This window comes from Micromesistius poutassou (assembly GCF_964030765.1).
Source record: "Micromesistius poutassou genome assembly, chromosome: 21".
Lineage (NCBI taxonomy): Eukaryota > Metazoa > Chordata > Actinopteri > Gadiformes > Gadidae > Micromesistius > Micromesistius poutassou.
In genome coordinates this window covers 5,890,297-5,910,701 of record NC_140291.1, presented here as the reverse complement: position 1 = coordinate 5,910,701, position 20,405 = coordinate 5,890,297, and the positions used below count along the sequence as shown (strand labels likewise).

The following is a 20,405-nucleotide window of genomic DNA, read 5'->3' as shown; positions in this document are numbered from 1 at the left end:
CAGGGCGCGCAACAGGAGCAGAGCGGCGCCCGCGGCCGACATCAGAGCGCCCATCACCATGGTGATGATGGGCTTGTGGAAGTGGGCCCAGCCGGAGGGTTCCGAGGTGTCCCCAGAAGGAAGGCAGGAGAACCGAGGGGACGGTTCTTCGGATTCGTCCAAAAGCCTTAAATCCATCACGGGGAATATCTTTTGAACTAACGAAGGGAACTCCAGTAGTCTTGTTATTCTTCAGTAGGAAATAAATATATTTTCAGTTGGCCTTAATCATCTTTTCATGTTTGCTCCTTCTCCCCGGGTGTCCGAGTAATAAGTGACCGCAGGCTACTGTACCAGTGTGAGAAGGAAATTATCTCTGGGCCACACCAGGGGGATACAATCGCCACCTGTAATTCCACACCCTGCGCCACACCCCTGAAATAACAGAGGTTATGGATGAGTGAGCCACCAGCTCCATCTCATTGACACCCTTTCTGTCACCACCGCTATCCATTCTACACCAGCACCTCCTTCACCAGCACCTCCTTCACAGCCATACATGCTCTTGTTCAGGAAGACATCGCAGAGGATTAGACCATAATATGTATTACTTTAAACAAGTTTAGTGCAGAGATTAATGAAGTCTGATGAAGATCTAAGGATCCATGGCCTGTTTTAAACAGTTTTACCAGGACGCATCTGAGCAAATGTGTAGCGTAACCCGTCACACAAGAGGCCTGTCATCCAATACAGGCTGCAGCCCTGCTGGTGAGCCAACTCTGAGCTAAACCGTCTGGCTCTGGCTGCTAGCAGAATACAGATCTGATGTTGAGCAATACTATTTACAATGAATTTGTTGCATGTTATTTAGGTTCAAATTAACATTATGACTTATGAAGCCAGGGAGCAGCAAATGATGAAGTTTACATCTTCAGCTGTGTGTTGTGCGTGTGTATATGGTCAGGCCTAAGGTACAAAATCCAACTCCTGTCCATTTCTACTATTATAATGATTACTGATGTTTAATACAAAATATAAAATTTGTATGTATTTATTTCCATCATTTTAAAAACATTACAAAATTAAAAAAGAAATATACCTAACAATCTTAACAGTAAATTGTACAGTTGCCCTACCAAAACGTATTGCTCACATTATGAGACAATATGTGTTAGTAATGTCTGTTCCAGCATACGTAACATCATAAAGGTTTTAACTTAAACAAATAAGCAGACGGAAGGAGGAACTTGAGTAGTTACGTTTTATAATAATTATCGTAATATAACAAAGCATACAGATCATTTTTTGAAAACAAATGGCAAGTGAGCATCACCATAGTTATGAACAACATCAGACTGGTTTAGACTAGATTTCCATATGATCAAATGTCCGTGTGGAAGGACCTGTGGTGAAGCACGGGTGCAGAGACACGTCACCGTGGCGATCATTTGGCTTTGCGTCCTTTCCTTTTGGGTTTGGGAGACGGCTTGCCGGTCTTCTGGGGCTGGTGCTTCTGGGACTTTTTCTGTCCGCCGTGTTTAGGGGATTTGTTCACAGCGCTGGGTGTGAGGGCTTTCTCCAGGGCGGCCGGTTTGCGTGACCTCCTCCGCCGGGGTCTGGGGGCTTTCTTCTGTCCGGCGGCTTTCGGGGCTGTCTCGAGGGCCACCTTCTTTTTGCTCTTCTGTGGTTTCTGTCAGAGAAACACGTGGAGAGATCAGTTCCAGCCACACTTACGAGGAAGACATGCCGCGGTCTTTAAAAGAGGATATGACCCCAAAATTGTGATCCACCGAAAATTGTGAAAAACATGGACATATAACTTGTAAGATCAACAGAGCAATCTTTACCATTTTGTCACTGTTTTGCTTTTAAGTTTTTCACCTTCATATGGTTTGTAAACATGGGGATAACACAGACCCACTCTGCCCAAAACACATTTGTTTCAATGTCGGTGGTTGCTATTCCTTACACTTTAAAGGAGTCTTTTACTTACTACGATAATCAAGTATATCATCTTATTATGCTTACTTAAAAAAGTATTGGTTTTCTTGCATAAATGAATGAAGTCTGATGGAGTATATGTTCATGTTATTTTAGGAACCTTAAATCCTTACGGCACGATCATGCAAACAACCAAATGCCCTTGATATAGAACAATGATTGTTCTTTGAGTTCTCGTTCGTGAAAGAGGAAACTGCAGCTGTACTGACCTCAAGCTTGACCTTTTTGGCAGGCGTTCCTATTGGAACCAGCGTTGGGATTTCCTCATCGTTGTCATCATTACCAGAAACCTTCTTGGCCACCTTCTAGAAATTGAAAAACAGGAAATCATTAATTTGAGTAAGCACTTCAGAAAGAACTACTATTGAGACATCAAAACGTGGGAAAGTGCTTGGGAGCTTGGGAAAGTGACGAGAAGTGAAGTGAAGAGACAGTTCAAAACACACACCTTTCTCTTGAGTGAATTGGCGGATTTCTGTGCTTCGTCTAGTATGGCGATTTGACTGAGCTCTGCATTGTAGATGGGTAGAGCCACAGACGCCAGGCTCTTCAGGTGGATCACCTTCAACACGGGTCCTTGCTGAAAATCATAGTGTGTGTGTGTGTGGGGGGGGGGGTTAGTGAACCAAATTCACTATTCACTATCATCCATAAACCAAATATTTTAATTGAACTGCAACATTAAGCAGCAAATGTTTGTGATTTGTTCTCGATAAATTACTTAAACGGTTAATCAAATATACAAATTTGATTTGATTAATGTTCCCTCAATCAACTAATCGTTTTATCAACTAGCAGTCGCAGCCCTAACACCCGTCAACTACAAATGTGGTTGAAGGGTGAGGCACCCTGCTGTGTGTATCAAAGCTATAGAGACGGCCTCCACTGAAAGGAGGACCCTCTGGTCACACTTCGAGTCGCTGTAGCACCACTAGTACCCTCATAGTATCCCGCATTGAACAGGGGGAGGTTTTGATGGGGTGCGTCCAAATGAGATGATAAGCAGGTAGGGGCTCGGCCTCCTGCTCAACGATGCCTACAAGCAGGCTGATGAAAATAGTGGTTCAAACTTAGAACCTTTCCTTTTGTTGTAAAACACAGCAACCACTAGAACGACACTACCTCATGTCGCTTAATAAGAGTGGTTTGAGTCCCCACATTAACAGAAGACAACACAAAAATGACAGGACTAGCCAGTGGACTTACCGTACGCATTTTATCCACGACCCCTTTTACCGCCGACTCAATGTTGTCTGTGAGCTGCTCTGTGGTCATGCCAGAGTGGCCGATGGAAGCCATACTAGAACACAGGTGAGCCAAACAGACATTTCCTTAAAAATATTCTCTTTAAGGCCAATAGGGAAAGATTCAGAATGGGTTATAAATAAAGTGATAAACAGTTATTGGTAAACTGTGTGATCTATTAATGCAACATGTGTCGTTACTGCATTGTTATCGTCGTCCGCAAAACCAAGATGGCCAGCAGTCATCGTTTGCAACCTCAACGAGAATAAAACTCATCCACCACTGTGTTACATCAACCTTTGGACATCTCTCCCTAAATCAGTATTTGGTCCGTGTCACATTGTGAACCAAAGTGATGAACCAAAAAGTAGCAAAGTGTTGAGGTTACCAGCAGGCACCCTTGTTGTTGATCTTCATGCGGGTCCCCTGAATGATGCTCTTCAGATCCCGGGCTAAATTCTTGCTCTGCAGGTCCACAGATAAGGGGTCTCTGGGAAAGGTAGAATATATGTTTAATGATAGTCAATGAGCAAAAATGTACTTGTTGGCAAAATAAATATTTAAGATCTACGCCCTAGTCTTGCATGCATTTGAAAAACTATAATTAAGAATATTGCAGCTTTTTCAATAGTATATGTAGTGATGTTTTACCCCTAAACGTATCGTTATTGTCACCGTTAAGTATTTTAAGCCATCCTATTCTACAAATACATGCAACACTACTGTTCTACAATGCATGCCAACAAATAAGGCTTAAACCTGCCCTATGGCTTTTCTACAGCATCCATTTACCAATATTTGACCTAGAAGTTTTTTTAAAAGATAGATCAGGCACCCATCAATCCAGGGAATTGCTGTTACAGCACAATCATTTTCATGATCGTGATCAGATGGTGCCAATGGGAAAACGTGGGAAACACATTTCTCACTTTTTATTTATATAGAAGTTCTTCCCCAGATGTGAGGGAAGGAGGCGTCGGATGCGGTCATCAGACAAAAACAGGTCAAAGTTCCCCAGCAACCGCCTCTTGGACTCAATGGACTTGTATTCTGTCTTTAACATCTTGTAGGGGATGACCTGAATAGAAAGTAGAAGCACAACACCAGATAGACCCAATAAGAATACATAGCAAAACTACTTTATACCATACCAATGACTTTATACCATAATCCTTCTGGGTTGTGTGTATCAATGAATATAGGGGCAGCAGAAAAGGGGGTTTAGGGTTTTTGACTTGCCAAAAGGTCATGGGTTTAATTTCCGAAGTTTACCATTAAAACCCCTGCCTAACCCCTACCTGCTCCTTAATGACCCTGTATCTGTATGTACTGTAAATTAATAATATATTAAAATACCAACACTTTTTCTGGCTAAGTTATACAGACGGGCTCCACTGAAATGAGGATCAAGTGGTTTTGCTGGAAGTTGCTTTGAATAGAAAAGTTCTAAAACAAACATTGTTCTTTAGTCTGGTCAATGCAAGTGACTAAAACTACACTAAAAATCACAGCATTTTCGAAATTTCCTTTTTGCATGCATTTGTTGGGAAAGAGGATTAAAATCCAAATAGTAACAAATTGGGAAATGTTCCTTTGACATCACTAGGCTCTGTACGGAGCCAGCTGTACGAATGTCGCCATCCAGTGCACATTTGGTGGAAGCAGAGGAAGAGTATACCGTTTGTTATATAGTAGTACCTCTGTGATATTGATGCCTTTTTCTTGCAGTAGCCTCTTATAGAACCTCTGCGTCTGATCCGCGGTCATGTTGGGTTCATCTCTGGTAAAAAGGCACACTTCGTCCGTGTCCGATCTCTGGTTATGGGGCAATGGGCTGTGGTTCAGGAAACATGATCACAAGTTAGGGTAGTTAATATGGTAGACCAGAAAGCGCAAATTCAGCTTGACATTAACGCTAATTACAACTTTTTGCGTGACAAAGTGGCAACTTTTTTTCTTATCAGTGAGACTCACATGCGGATGTTCTGTTCTTTCTTAGGGATCTTCCACAGCGTGAAGAGGAGAGAGATGTGCTCGCTCTCGTTCAGAAACAGCGCTTCGGAGGTTGACTTGGACTTCAAGAAAGCCTGTAGTGCCAGGACAGCTTTCCTCACCTGACAAACATATGATGTACAAATCGAAATTATCAATTAATAATTAGAGATGAACAGCGAGTACATTGCGGTTGGCAACTGTACTGTTAAGTATTCAACTTATAGCCATGCCATGATCAATGGCAGAACCAGCTGGGAAGCCAACACGCTAACGTTAGCTTAATAGTTCTTAAACCTATGCTAGACTATATCTAACGAATTTTCTGCTAAAACGCTGTTACATGAACAAAAACAAACAAACAAACAAAAAGGATCGGTTACACGGCGCACTCAATCCTTTAAGTTTAATTACCTGTCCCCGGTCCAACACGAGGGCTTCATTTGTTTCTGCCATGTTTCTGCTAGAATGTGGCTTCACGTGTTTCAGCAAGACACGCATGCGCAGAACGCTGTATCCGGCGTCAAGACAAAACTTCAAAACTTTATCAATAACACATACAAAACACAACTGGAGAACAGTCAATGGCAAACCTCATGCAGAATAATAATATTGGTAGACAATAGACTAGTTTTTCTTTTATCAATTGTATTTATTTTGATCAATTATTTGACAATTACGGGAGCGCATTTGTGTGTGGTCATTCTCTGTCAATCTGATTTTACTTGACATGAAAATTCAAGAACACCTCCAGAAATATGTGGAGACCAAATTAAAATTTTGGTACAGCAATCCTTAAAACCACAGTAAAATGTCCCATTGAATTACCAAGACCGTTTAAAAAGGGGGATGCCTCCACCCATTTGCAAATCATATACAGAGGGTATTTCGGGCCCATAATGTGATATGAAGCCGATCAGCATGATTTTCTTTTTAATTCTCTCCCGAACTTAGTAACGCTGCACTGATATCCATTCCAAAACAAATGGCGTAGCCTTCCAACAGCATGTTGACCAGAGAAGTAGTGTGTGGGGCAGGGAGGGGGGGGGACAGGGAGGGTAACAGCTACATTAGTGGCATAGCATAGCTCTCAATATGAGAAAGCTGACACACTGGACTCAGTCGTATCGAACGTCGTAATAACTGATTCAGTCCGTTGCTTTTTGTTTGTTTCCTTTTCTTCATTTGCCCTGTTCTCTCCTGTTTTTTGTGTTTCTTCGTCGTCATCGTTGTTCGCGGCACTTTTCTTCTGCAGCATAGTGGTGTGTAGAGACAGAAGGGGCTGTTTCGGGTTGGCTCTGGCAGCGCTCTCCTGACTTTTGAACCCAGTGGAAGATCTCCATGCATAATGCTGCTTGAGCTCCTTTAGTCCTTATCTGGAACCAACTTCAGCACTTTGCCAATAGCGATGGTTTTACCTAAAAGGGGGACAGGAGCAGATGGTTAGAGTGAGAGGAGGTCCTCATTGGTTCATTATTGTACCGCAGGTCATTACAAGCCTCCAGTCCAAAGCACAAAGACGTGAAATAACCCTTTTAAAAGGAAGTACGTGCACAGAGCATTTGAGACGTTCTGAAAACTAAGGAATGTAAATATGGGTTTTATGATACTTATGGCTCTACAAAAAGTGAAAAAGATCAATGTGAATAATTCCAGTCAGACACATGGTATGTCTAGCCAGTCCACCAAAACACCCACCTTCGTCACGCAGAGTGAATCGGCCCATCTGAGGGAAGTCCTTGAAGGTCTCCAGGCAGATGGTCCCGGCCGCCCGGAGCCGGGCGATGCACACCTGGTCCTGCTTCACAAAGCGGGGCCGGGTCTTGCTCTTCTCCCCGGACTTCTTGTCCACCAGACAGATTAAGGCCTGCGAGGTTGAGGTGGAAGAGAGTCCGATCAGAAAGGTGGGGGCTTAATGAGTGAAGGTTTTCCATGAAGGCTCATGATGGGTTTTGTATGTTGGACAGGTGACTTACTGTGATTTGAACTTCTTCGATGCAGGTGTGAATGTGAAGGACTGCGTTGTAACCGGGGCATATGATTGATTTGTGTTCAATGATGACAATCTGAAATATAAAAAGAGATCAGTATTAGACAACAAATATTACAAAATGACTGAAGACATTATATTCAAGGACCACTGAATGGGACATGAGGTGGTATGCTCTCTGGATTATGCTGAAAAATATCCAGAGTTGGGACTCTGGATATTTGGGATATTATAATACAAATAAGTATTACCAAGTAACTAAATAACTAAATGACAAAGTCGTGACAATACAAAATATGACCCCGTAAACTCACAGGAAAAAACATCTGAGACTTTAGGACAACCCCACACGCATGTATACTGTGACCTCAGCTTGAAAATACACCCATGAGTGTGTTCAGCATGCAGGAGTCTAATGAACCCGCACTCTCACTAATTAATCCCTATGTGGATTAAAAACCAGATGACAAATGCAGGGCAGGGACGAGCCTTCCCATCACGGCGACATCGCCGCCAGCCGAGCCACCATATCATCACCTTGTCCATCATCTCCTGCTCAAAAAGGCGTTTTACTTGCACACTTTATGCACCCTGACGTTTGATTTGATGCCTTTACTGCCCTCGCGCCTTTTGTTTGCATGTTTGTCATTACTGCTAGGCATTTACTCTAAGCTGGGAGTCGAACACTCTCTACCGAAAGGTTCTTGACTCAAATCTTTATGTCTGCAGTTTACCTGTAGGCAACATTTCAAACCCCTTTCCACTCCTGAATTACCTGTATCAGAATTTGCCGTGAGTCACTTTGGACTTAACCGCTTCTGTGAAGTGCATTAAATGGTATAATATATTTTATTGCTTCGGACTACGTGGACGCAGACGTCCCTGTACAAAAGGGCCCAGGTGTTGGGGGTACCTGTGCGTCGAAGGTGCGTCCGGAGTGGCAGAGGTTCTCGGCGTTGCAGAGGATGAAGCCGGGCAGGATCTCCTCTTCCTCGATGCCCTTCAGACGCAGCTTGAGGTTCTCCCCGGGGTCAGCGTCGTCCGTCTCCACGTCGTCGCTCAGCAGGCTCAGCACCTCCACTGTGTGCTGCTCAGGGGTCAGAGGTCAGGTTATAGGGGTAACCTCGTCTAGGAATGGGCAATGAAATTGCTTCAGTTCTCTGTGTGACTTGACTGTCATTTGAATTAGTATATTCATTATTATTGGATTATAAGTATCCTCAAATTATTATTCAAACAGTGAGGTGTTAGGCCAGTGTTGTCCTGTCTGTACCCTGAAACGTGTCTTACCCTGTTTGGCATCATCACCAGCTGCTGGGCTTTACTGATGGAGCCTGACTCCAGCTTTCCAAGGATCACCGTGCCCATGTCCTGCACACGCACACGGTTAAGGGGAAAATTGTGTTGTGAGTGAGAAAAATCAGGGAATTAAAAAAAGAGCCATGTCTAACAACCACTTGTATGTTGGGTTCATTCCAAATTGACATCTCTGTAAGGCTTGAAAGGATGCCAAATGTATGTGAGAAAATGGCTGTGTTCATTCGGAACAGAACGTCTGTGGTGTGTATGTGCATGTGAATATGCAATATAAATGTTGGAAGGACACTCAAGAAACACTCAACAGAAAATAAGAATAAAAAACTGAAATACAGAGCTGTGTGAGATAGTGATGAACAAATCCAGCCATGTCAAAATCCAGCGTGTCATTCAGTGCTGTATGTGTTAAAAAAACACGGGGAGAAAATTATTTGAATAATCAACCGTCCACTTCATAAAATACAAAAAAATCCTCAAGCAGGGCACGCAACCCGGCCAGTGATTGACCTTGAGTTCTATTGTAGTGCCCACCATCACCATGGAAAAGCCGCCACAGGTGCAAGGCAAATCCCTTCTGTTTGGCAGCGCCTCACCTTGTACTTGTCTACAATGGGGAGTCTGACGGGGCCGTCGCTGGATCGGGTGAAGCTGGGCAAGCTGTCCAGGTGCGGGATGAATGGCAGCCCTCTGGAACCGAACACAACGAGCAAAGGAAACGGTTGGATTTTGAGTTGGCAACTCATCAAGTCAATTACATTTGAATGTACTCCAAACCATTTTAAATCCGTCACCTTACATCTGGCCTGGTCTGACACATCTACTGTAACAGAAGTTTTCAATATTGATCATTACAGCAAGCATATGGACTTACGTGTACCAGGTGCATTCTGGGACAGGTTCCTTAAGGTTGGACCCTGTGAGGCCTGAGCAGGGCATGAAGTAGATGTCCTTCTTGGGGTTGAAGCCCACCTTCTTGAGGAATGGCACCAACTTCTCCTTGCATTCTTCATACCTAGAGGGAAGGAAATAAGAGGCAGGCTTGTTGTGTCGCAGTATATGTGGATGAACAAGAAGGGTACCACTGAGATTTGGAGTATTATTAAAAAGACAGATCATATAATTTACTGAGGTATGAATGATAACTAATATATAAAAAAGTATAAAATAATTAAAAAAATTACTTCATGTCAGTTATCCATTATTACAATTTATTACACGGCTCTCCTCAATGCTGTGGAATGCTCCGTTCACTTGCATAGGCCTTCCCGACTTCCATATAATGACCGCTGTCAAGGAAAGTGGATTTTTTCACATCTTTCGTATCACTCCGTGAGTAGTCCGGTAACTTATCAACCCCAGCTAAGCGACGTCAACGTCTTTGACGGACTATTTCTCTGCTGATCAACACTACCAATGGTAATTGTAAAAAGACACACCATGTGAAGTAATTTTTTCATTTTGGCAAGTAACCGTGTAATAAGCGGGATAATGTACAGAAAGTCGCCGGTCATTATCTAAAATAAGCCCCTTTCAGGGTGAAGCAAGACACCTCCGCTTCACGTCGGTGTCCGGTTCACCCTGTCATGGCTTATTTCCCAATAATGACCGGCATTCTATACATTATCCCTTACATAATACCAGCTATCCAATTAATATAATGGCAAGGCAATACATCAATACTTAATACATAAGAATCAGTGATGCAAAGCCATGTTATAATAACACTAGAAAAAAATAACTCCCACAATCCTTCACTTCAATCACCTATCAAGGCTCCAATTGACGGTGGGGTCGTCCATCTTGTTGACGAGGACGATCAGGTGTTTGACCCCCGCCGTCTTAGCCAGCATGGCGTGTTCCCGTGTCTGGCCGCCCTTCTCGAAGCCCGTCTCAAACTCTCCCTTCCTGGCTGAGATCACCTGGTCAGAGAGGGCCGAGAGGGAGTGGTCCAGTGTACAAACAGGTAAAAAGACAAAATTCAGGACCCTGTGTGCCTCTGTGAGGAATAGTTAGTCTACCAATGCAGTCAATAGTTCACAGTAGGGCTTTGACTTTTGCCCAAAAATCATATTCGAAGTTTGTTTGTTTATTAATATTAATATTCGAATATGTATTATTATAAAACGGGTGGTTTAAATCAAGCGATCTGATTGGTTCCTAACTGTTGTATAATGGGCATATACATAACTGCTATGATGTCCAATCAGTTTGGAGAGTTCCGTATCACGCCGCACCTAACTTTAACTGTTTATTTATTTATAAAAGCAATAGCATAGTTCACTGAAACCTAAAAATATGTTGATTGATGGAGAGGGTGGAAATGTTGTAAAGCATTATGCACACGGTGAGTGAACTCGATAGTAGGCTAAATTGCTGGCGAAGGGTTCGAATTATCTTTTAAATTTAGTCTCTATCTCATAAAAAAAGTTGGCGCACTACGCACATAGCCTTACCATGCACAAAAGCGCCGGTATTCGTAACCTCTTCAAGCTCTACCTTAACATTTTGCGTGTTTCCCGAAACGTTCTTTGCTACGAATCTCTTTCGTACGTCGTTCGTTGGTAAGGTTGGTCTGAAGCACTCGTATAACCTTCTTAGCTCTACCGTAGTGATGTTTCAGCTCCTGCAGTCTCCGCCACTGTACAGTAACCATAATCCCCGTTGTGCATTTTCATTCCAAGTTCGCATCCGTAGCCAATTGAGGCCAAATGAAACGGCATGTTTGAATTAAGGATATTGTCTCGGCTGTTCTTTATTTTGGGCCGTGGGTACACCAGGCAAGGTCAGCTTGACTCGCTTCCAATAATTTCAAAAACTTGCAACTTCAAAAAATTATTTTATTTATTTTACAATTCAAAAATGAACAAAACTGTCTTCTAAATTAAGGAAATGATACTGGGAAACGAATAAACCATTATAAGCAATGAGTGAACTTAATAAATCGATCAAAATACTTTTTGCAACCACCGCCTCTTTCCCTTGATATTTAATTTTCAACTTAAATATGCGACAGATGTAATTAAGGCAACCTGGTCTCACAGGAATCCGTGAAATGAGTCGGTCTGCGTCCCGTTTACAAAAAATAATGCCCATAAAAGGTTTGAATATTAAGGGCTGCCTAATATTTGTTTGAATATTATATATTTTTTAAATATTCAAATTATATTCGAATAATGAAATTCAGAGTCAAAGCCCTAGTTCACAGCACTGGCAAGGTCTTCACAGCTCAGATTAGGAGAAAACACTTTGGAGTCATTATCTGTCTGTAAATAGGGGGCGGTGAATGTGTGTTTGTTTGCTTGCAGGTGCTGTTATGTTCACCAAGGATTAACTGAGCACGTAACATTGCATGTCAGCTGTTGTTAAAGTGCATGTTTGTTGGCCTTTTGTCTTGCCGCACAAAGAGAAGCGGCCAACGTTTCTATGGGCAACGCTCACTATTAAATGTGGCACCGACTGACCCACTGGAACAGAGGTTCACATAAAAACAGTGCTCAATGATTCACTGACCCTGCCTGGTACACAATGGACTGAGTTTACATAGTGCTACTCTAACCACTGTAGGCCACTCAAAGTCGCTTTGACCTTGTGCCCTAACTTGTTTGGTGCGTGTCATCATGTTATGATGTGATATCTCACCAGCACTGCGAGGTCCGCTTGCGACGCCCCACCGATCATGTTGGGCACGAAGCTCTTGTGCCCCGGGGCGTCCAGGATGGTGAAGTGCTTCTTCTCTGTCTCAAAGTACGCCCGGCCCACCTCCACTGTCTTCCCCTTGTCCCTCTCCTCCTGGTTAGTGTCCAAAGCCCAGGACAGGTACCTATTGGGCAAGGCACACCAAAAGCAAATGTTCAGCCTCAAGTTTAGGCTTCCCCTGCCATTGTAAATGTCCCAAACCATTTCATGGGTTTGATAATATCTTAACATGTTAATAATAAGACTTTATGCTGGCAGAACTACTGACAACACTGCAAACCACTTCTTACTGTGACTAATGGCATTTATCAAGCAACCATTCCCTCCAGACAACACAGAGAAGGTTACCTTACCTTTAGTAACAAATATGCTAGATAGATGTGTGCCAGAATAATCAATGGAATTTAGATATTTGCTTGAGTAATGCATATTGGATTCCTCTGTGATTCGCTGACTAAATTCATGCATTAATAAACACGTCAACATTGACAACAAAAAGTAAAATGGAGCTTGTGACACCCCTGGTTGCTTGAATGCAATCCCATACATTGATTTTGATTGATCTTGATTATAAAACAGAGACACATACAAGATAAATAGCAAGAATTCTGCAGTGAAGACTTCAAAACCTATTCATTTCAGAAAAATTAATTTAAAAAGAGTTATTTTCACTTTTCCACCATCATGCAGAAATATGAGGTCTCCTCGATGATAGTACAAACACTGCTCACCATGTCTCTCTGTTCTTCTCTTTTGCTTCCCGTTCGTATTTCTCCAGAGTTCTCTTCTCAACCATACCGGTCAAATACCTGGAACAGAAAAACTGTTCATATGAGCTCCATGAACCTAACAAAATACAGTTGGCTTGATGTTACATTTGCTATTGGTTAATATTTTAAGTGCAAATATAAATATTGTGTTCTTTGAACAAGGGCAACATTTACAAAACAAATCACTTACATGATCTGTCCACCAATAGTTGATTTACCAGCATCTGAAAGACAAAAGGGTAATGCATTTAGAAATATAATATTTCTAATCCTTCCCTGACGTCCTGACACTTCAGTTATACGTGTCATCTTATGGCCACAATAGTATAGTTGCTTGGGCCTTTCCACTCCCAGCAAGAAGGTTAGGGTTTGATCCTCAATGGCCACAACCTAACCCCTATCTGCTCCTTAATCTATCTATCCATCTCTTTGGATGACAGCTTGTGTTAAATGACAGTAAACAGCAAACAGGAGTCGAGAGGGAACGAAAAAGTATCTAAGTATCATGGTTTCATGGTGCTGTCATCTTATAGGTGATCACAATTCGATTGAAACCGAAACCTCCAAAGACACTTTTTTCAAAACTTTGATTTAGGGAGTAACCCCCCCACCCTAGCCTAAACCTATTTGGAGATCCAACCTAGGCTTCTAGATAGTCTATCCCTTAAGAGACAAGAAATCAAACAAAGTATCCCTCAACAAAAGAGGACGCACCGACATGACCGATGAAGACCACGTTGACGTGCTCCTTCTTCGGGGCGTTGGGCTGGGCAGGGGCCACTTTGGGAAGGGGCAGCTCCTCCTCTTCCTCCTCCATCATCATCTCATCGTCGTCATCCTCCTCATCCTCATCCCCCCCCTCCAGCCGCTGGACCTCCTCATCAGAGGGGCGTCCTTGGCCACAGGCAGCTCCCTCCTCTTCCTTCTCGCCTCCTTCTTCTTCACCTCCTCCCCCGCCATCCGGTTCATCCTTCTGTTCCCAGGTCTCCTCTTCTGTTGCCATGTCGGACTCGGTGCCCCCATTCTCCACTGGAGCTGGAATGGTCGGTAATTGCTCAGTTATTATACCTGACCAACTGTGGTAGTTCCTAATATGTCCTTATGATGTTACACAAACACTGCAATATGGCTTTGGAAATGTTGTGTGTTCGTGCTTTGACTAAGTGCGAATAATGAGTCACCCATGACACTAATTAGCTTGAGAACATTGTAGTGTGGTTTGTAAATCGCATGTCCTTGTTCCTGGTGTAATTTCAGACCAACAACATCTACACCTATCATTGCAACTGAGCTCATCCTCTCCTCTTACCCTGACCGGGAAAGAAGCATAATAAGAAATCTGCTGTGTGTACAGAGGCAATGCTTCTCCATAGCAACCCACACAAGTGAGCCTTCCATTTCATTATGAAAGGACACGATCCAGCTGTCATATACAGCAATCTTTTTCCTTCTAAATCTCTTTTCAATGATAGAATGATGAATTAGCCGAGAAAAGTGACTAATCAGTTAAATGGTCTTTAGTTTAACCTCATTGTAAACCACAAACATTACCTGTGCTTATGGAAAACAATGAAAATAACCACAATGACATCAAATAGTGTGAATAGAGTAAAGATATGTCGGTCAGAGATGGACAAATGAGAGACATCTAAAATGCAAGCCCAAAAGGTAAGAGGCATCTACTCAGACACCTCTCTGGTTCACATTATTCACTCAATTGTATTCACCCCACCCTCTATCCATCTCTCTAGATTCAAGGCTAAAGTATTCTACCCTAGCTATGAAATATTTCTTGTATGACCACAGTCAAGGTGCATAGCCCTCGGATCCTGTCTAAAATGTAAACATCTGACACCGGCAGATACAATTGCATAGGCATTGAGTGACACACTGACACTGTTCTCCCTTTGTCAACACATTCAGATTGCTCGGATCAGAAAAGCTCCCTTGCGCTGACTCTCGTGAGACTACCAGTGCTTGGTGTCACTGGAACACGGTATGTGCCAATAGGGATAACTATTTTTGGGACGGGGGAGGTTGCATCATACTATAGGCCTTAAACCTGCACATGGGTTTACCAACATCAACCACTCCAAATAAAGCCTGGTCACTCCTAAATAGGCCCTAAACTGAATCCGTTGAGAAAAGGAAAGGAGAACGCGTTACTGTTGTAAATGTGAATAGTCGGGGGATCTTATAACTAAAGTGACGCGTCGACACGACTTTGAAACCAGCGGAGGGTAACACCCCGGTCTCAATTAAAAATAACCGAGAATCACACCTCGGTTGAGGATGGTACTCAACCATAGCAGCATTGTAGTAACAAAAGGTGCATTGTAGTAACATACCGATAGTTTCTGCTACCTCCATACTGCCAGCAGGATCAGACGGAGCTAAAATGGGAAAATACAATTTTAAACTTTTATAAATTGTGTCTTAATTATTGTTGGTAAGTCTCCATGCGCATATCGTTGTTACACCATCTACCTGTGACGTTAAGATAGCTCGACAGCTGAGACAGTAGTTACATTGATAAGCATTCCTGAGTTACTCGACTTGTTGACAATGGTAAAGCGCACGGCATGCCGTTATTGTCGGCATTAGTTACAGGTAAAAGGGGCTAGCTGTGTTAGCGGGCTAGCAAGTTTAAAGCTAGCTAACTTCCAGCTGTCTCAGCTAATGCCGACAATAAAAGGCATGACCCAAGCGTGAACCTACCATCTGATACTGGCGGACTCTCAACGGCGGTACTTTGGAAGAAGCTCGGCACAAACACCGCAGCGTTAATGTTGGGGACAAACGGTTTCGCGTTTACGTTGAGAGCGGCGATAGCAGCCGAGAGACCAGCAGCGGTTGTCGGGGCCTCGGCATCTTCCTCTAGCTCCCACGAATCCGGGGCTGTGTCTCTGTGGTCCATTGCTGCTTTCGGAGAGTTGACAGCCTATTTCACGTTGACCAAGCGGTTGAATGTGGGGCTCCGCTCAAACGCGCTTGATCGTTAGTGTCTTTAGATTCTTAGAAGTTCATTTATTGAAGTAATCATCGCTTTAATGTCCCGTGTTTTGGGTTAGCATATGGCTCTGGTTTCCGACGCGAGGTGTTCCAAAGCCCTTGTATTACTGGAATGACCGCTAGGGCTCCGTCGGCTTGTTCCCCTATCACAATCGTTTTTTTACTGCAGTTCACTGGCTCTTCCTTGATCTCTCATCACAATACAAATTATTCTGTATCTTTTTTCAGATTTTTAATAAATATTATTCTTTATATCATACAAACCGCAAACATCATAAATATACATTTCAATATTTTCACCCAACATCCAAATACAACAGATAATAAAATTATATATTAATGCCATAAATATTTGAAAGAAGCACTGTCATCGTATTCCGTATCCGTTGAGTCATGCCAACACTCTCTCACTCTTTGGCATCACTTACTCCTCCAGGGGTGATGGCAAAAGTAGCCTCATTCTCAGGCATGTCAGGACTACAAGAAATAAGACAAACAAAGAATGTAATCAGACAGTTTAGATACTAGTGAAGCAGGAATTACCATTCAAATTACTGTTGGATTGACTCAAATAGGCTCTTGGCTTGTCAATCACCTGTCAAATATCTTGGCAATTCTCAATTCCCCCCTTCCTTTCCTCAGGCTTATCCGAGTGGTGGAGGCGTGGGCCAGGATATGTCCTCCGATAGGTTTCTTGGGATCAGCCTGAAACCTGAATGGTGAGAAAATAACATGAATAACAGCTTAAATGGAATTAAGGAGCCAATGTAGAATAATCAAGGTTTTTACTTTGACATACTGCAGCAGTACTTACGACATTGATGCACCTGGATCAGCTGTCATCTGATTGGTCACAAACACTGCAACATTGTACTCTGGAGGGAATCAAGATCAGCCAGTGAGCTACAATACAAACAGGGTTTGTTAAGTCCTTCATGTGGGTCTTCAATGGCCTCACACATAAACTCTTATTTATGTGTCATTAATATGCCTTCAATCATTGTGACAGAATAATAATATAATACTATGAATAAAGATAGATAACAATAATAATATGAACAATATAAAAAATTTTTTTTTACATAATTTCTTTTGTAATTCACTTCTGATCATAAAGAGTTGATTTGACATCACCTGTTTTCTGTTACAGTACAGTTCCTAACACTATCTGTATGTTACATTTGCTTTTCTGTATCAAGTAATCAGTTAAGTAAAATGTAATAACATAAACAAATAATGGCAGGCATAGGCAGTTAAATTAATGAATAAAGATAAATCATTGCAAGTAAACAATGAATTCTGTGGTCATGATCTCATATGTCATTGTTTTCCATCGTGTTTTAAGATTGCACAGAGCCAATGCAGCTTTATTTATGCCTAATATTTAAGCAGATTGTGACTTTATCAATGACCATTTCTGATAGAGCTGATATGGTTCTTTGTGGCCCACATTAAGGGTTGTACAACCCTCTCTTTTCTTATGAATGAAGAAGAGACCTTCAGAGATTTTTTGCAGTCTGGAGAGCATCTGGGCCAGCTTCTGCTGTCGCTCGGCCAGCTCTCCACGTCCGGAGAAGTCCACCCTGAACAGAGCCATGATGGAGTCAATGATCTGAAGAGACACAGAGGAACCAGAGACTCACTTCTACCATCACATAATAATACATTTAAGACTTAACTGAACCAAACATTGCAGGAGATAATGATGAAATGTAAAGATACATGAAAAAGAATACTATAAATGATATTGATATGATATTGAATAATATATTTGGATAGTTTCCTCTCATGTACCAACAATTTGAAGACTCCCCCTTCCTCGTGGAATTTTGCTGCAACAAAGTCCAACAGCTCCATCTGGTGTTCACCTAGGGGCAAAGCAGGAGTGCATTCTTAGGCTATCACTATGCTCTGCAGAGGCTAATTTCACTTTACAGATATAAACACACATGTAAACTTGGCATCATGTCTAGACACCGCAAGTAATTGCACATCTTTCTGTAATAGTGCCCCTCTTGGGGGCTACATACCTCATATACATGTATTACATTTACATCCAGCACTAACATGTATTACCATTTGCAATACAAAATTGCAAATGCTAAAGGTTTTTCTTACTGGTATAGGCACGAGCATAAAGCACATTGTCCAGGACGGCATCATGGTCCACGTTAAATCGGTCAGCAATATCCTTCAGTCTATCCGGGCGACTGGAGCCAGGACAAGGGTTGAAGCAGGTCAAGAAAGAATGGGGATACAGCAGAGAGACAGACACATTCTAACACAAATCACAATTATTGTGTAGAGGATGAGACAAAGGATGATCCAGGGTAAGGATTAGTGTTGTCACAATACTGGATTTTCTTACTTCGATACAATATTTAAAAAAATCATTATTATAAAAATATCGATATTTGATACCATTTTTGATACCACAGGGTAAAGATTACATAACATTGAGGGCATACAATGATTGTTTGATTAATGAATTAGATTTTTATTAACCTCTTCATAACTAGGCCTTTTTCTGAGTATATCTCCACAACTACAAAGGCTATAATATATAATCTTGGTACCATAAGAAAGATGGTAGTGCAAGTGAAATTTTCAATGGGAAGGATACAAAGTGTTTTCTGTGTCAATGAAGATGACCTTCCCACCCATGTAGCTGTCCTCCCCAGGCAGCTGAGACGTCACTAGGCCACAAGAAAATAGTCTGTTTTTTAATGTGTTATCGTTTCATGGGTTGCTTCATACTAAAATAATATTTGGAAATATTATTCAAAAGGTCCTCAAATGCCCTGAAAGATAAAGGCACTACACAAATAAAGTGTATTAGTAGTATTAGTCGTATCTGATGTTGTTTCATCCATCCCATGTATTCAGAGATAAATGTTGACTCACCACAAAGAGTGTGGGAAAGCTGGGTTTTCCCTGTACGGAATTCTGCAAACAAAATGAATTTGCTGCATTTCAATCTTTACTTGGCTGACAATCTTGACATGGTTTTGTTGCTGAGAGTGTATGTTGTGTCACGTTGTGTCCTCACCCCCAAAAGCTTCTGTGATGGCCATGCTCTCTATACCTCCACCCAGAAGTTTACTGCAAAGATAGGACACAATATCATCAACAACATTCACAGTTATTTAGGTATATTCATAACAGAGGCAGAGACAGAACTGCTTAATTTTCACCTTGGAACATTAAATGTCCATTGAAAGGAGACTCTAACTAAAACTAGTCAACAAATACAAAAGAAGTATTCAAATCTTAACTCAAACTCCTGGCTCCCAGTGGTGATGTGGAACACTTGCTTCCTCTTGGTGCTGTACTCAAACGCAGTCTGGAAACCAGTTGTCTACAATGTAAAACAAAGACTAAGGGCATACCACCGCACAAACGACAAAACTTGATTGATTGACTGTATTAAATATGTTTTCATGTTTCTCTCACCAGCATTTTCCCAGCAGCTTCCTTGATTTTTTCCACCTTGGCCTCTGACAGCCCCTTGATGTTACAGAGAGCTCTACGAGTGGTCATCTGGATGCCCTTCACCGTACAAATACCCACGGCCTTCATCTTCTTGATGTCGGCCATGTTCTGTACATAACATAAGGAGAATGGCAACGTGTGTGTGTGTGTGTGTGTGTGTGTGTGAGTGGATAGACTTGATTTTTGATTTAATGTGCTAATGATACTTACAATTCCATGTTTCTGCAGAAGGTCTATGTCTTGAAAAAATGACTCCTTTTAAGACGAAGCATAGGAATTGAATGTACAGACATACGTAATTTTATGTATTCAAATTATAACGTTAGATGAATACATTAAAGGTATGAAGTAAGAGTTACCTCATCATCTTCGAAAGAGGCAACCTCTTCTACAACTTGATCCTCTCCAGTCTTCATACCGACTTAGATATATAGGTTTATAGATGTTAGTTATAAAGCTATTGTCGAATGGCAAGTGTTAGCTTAACCAATTAACTTACTAGCATAAAATAGGGAAATTGTCCTATAGCCTCAAGTCCTTTGCTTTAAAATGTATGTCATCCACAAATCAATTTTCAATATCGATAACTAGTAGTTAGAATTATTAATCATAAAATAAGTACGTTTTAAATATATAGGCGGTATAAAATATGTTGTAATAGTTCTCTCCCCGCAAACTATTCAAGGTCCGTTTGTTTAACTCCTTATGTGGCGGGAATAATGTGATCACGTGCTTTCAAATCAGGAGGTTTGGATGAACAGATGACAAATCTATCATATTAAATAAGAATTAAATAAGAATATTCTTCGAGCCATGCATCTGTTATTTACCCAAGATGTGTGCATTCAATGGCTTAGTTTTTTTTCTGTACAACAAATAAACACTAATCCAGTCTTAAATGCATCAGTCAA

At 41.8% G+C, this 20,405-nt stretch overlaps 3 protein-coding genes across 3 annotated transcripts; all 3 read right to left on the bottom strand.

The window, feature by feature from the left end:
- Positions 1-1,044: 1,044 nt before the first annotated feature.
- On the bottom strand, positions 1,045-5,718 carry rsl1d1 (ribosomal L1 domain containing 1; the record flags this gene model as incomplete). Its single annotated transcript, XM_084485246.1, has 9 exons — positions 1,045-1,669; positions 2,190-2,285; positions 2,429-2,560; positions 3,187-3,280; positions 3,614-3,715; positions 4,155-4,303; positions 4,924-5,059; positions 5,200-5,339; positions 5,632-5,718. 9 exons carry the CDS (start codon positions 5,716-5,718, stop codon positions 1,424-1,426), a joined length of 1,182 nt encoding a protein of 393 aa, XP_084341372.1. The 3' UTR covers positions 1,045-1,423.
- Positions 5,719-6,242: 524 nt separating this feature from the next.
- On the bottom strand, positions 6,243-16,098 carry gspt1 (G1 to S phase transition 1). The gene is made up of 14 exons (XM_084485978.1): positions 15,709-16,098; positions 15,339-15,383; positions 13,705-14,025; positions 13,181-13,214; positions 12,952-13,029; positions 12,164-12,344; positions 10,289-10,443; positions 9,396-9,536; positions 9,118-9,211; positions 8,498-8,578; positions 8,121-8,294; positions 7,194-7,283; positions 6,916-7,084; positions 6,243-6,635 (listed from the first exon to the last, which is right to left on the bottom strand). Exons 1-14 carry the CDS (start codon positions 15,905-15,907, stop codon positions 6,583-6,585), a joined length of 1,815 nt encoding a protein of 604 aa, XP_084342104.1. The 5' UTR covers positions 15,908-16,098; the 3' UTR covers positions 6,243-6,582.
- Positions 16,099-16,409: 311 nt separating this feature from the next.
- On the bottom strand, positions 16,410-19,910 carry dmc1 (DNA meiotic recombinase 1; the record flags this gene model as incomplete). Its single annotated transcript, XM_084485310.1, has 13 exons — positions 16,410-16,479; positions 16,598-16,714; positions 16,817-16,877; positions 17,500-17,614; positions 17,797-17,870; positions 18,121-18,212; positions 18,626-18,698; positions 18,907-18,948; positions 19,052-19,104; positions 19,278-19,360; positions 19,456-19,602; positions 19,705-19,749; positions 19,854-19,910. The coding sequence occupies 13 exons, from the start codon at positions 19,908-19,910 to the stop codon at positions 16,410-16,412; spliced, it is 1,029 nt and encodes a 342-aa protein (XP_084341436.1).
- Between the last annotated feature and the right edge of the window lie 495 nt (positions 19,911-20,405).

Bases quoted from the DNA above. Each gene is read 5' to 3' on its own strand.
- gspt1 (XM_084485978.1), bottom strand. From the start codon at position 15,907: ATGGACCACAGAGACACAGCCCCGGATTCGTGGGAGCTAGAGGAAGAT. The intron at 15,384-15,708 runs GTAGGTTCACGC...TTCCCATTTTAG, and splicing joins GAGTCCGCCAGTATCAGATG to CTCCGTCTGATCCTGCTGGC. The intron at 13,030-13,180 runs GTAAGTGATTTG...TTTCTGTTCCAG, and splicing joins ACTATTGGTGGACAGATCAT to GTATTTGACCGGTATGGTTG.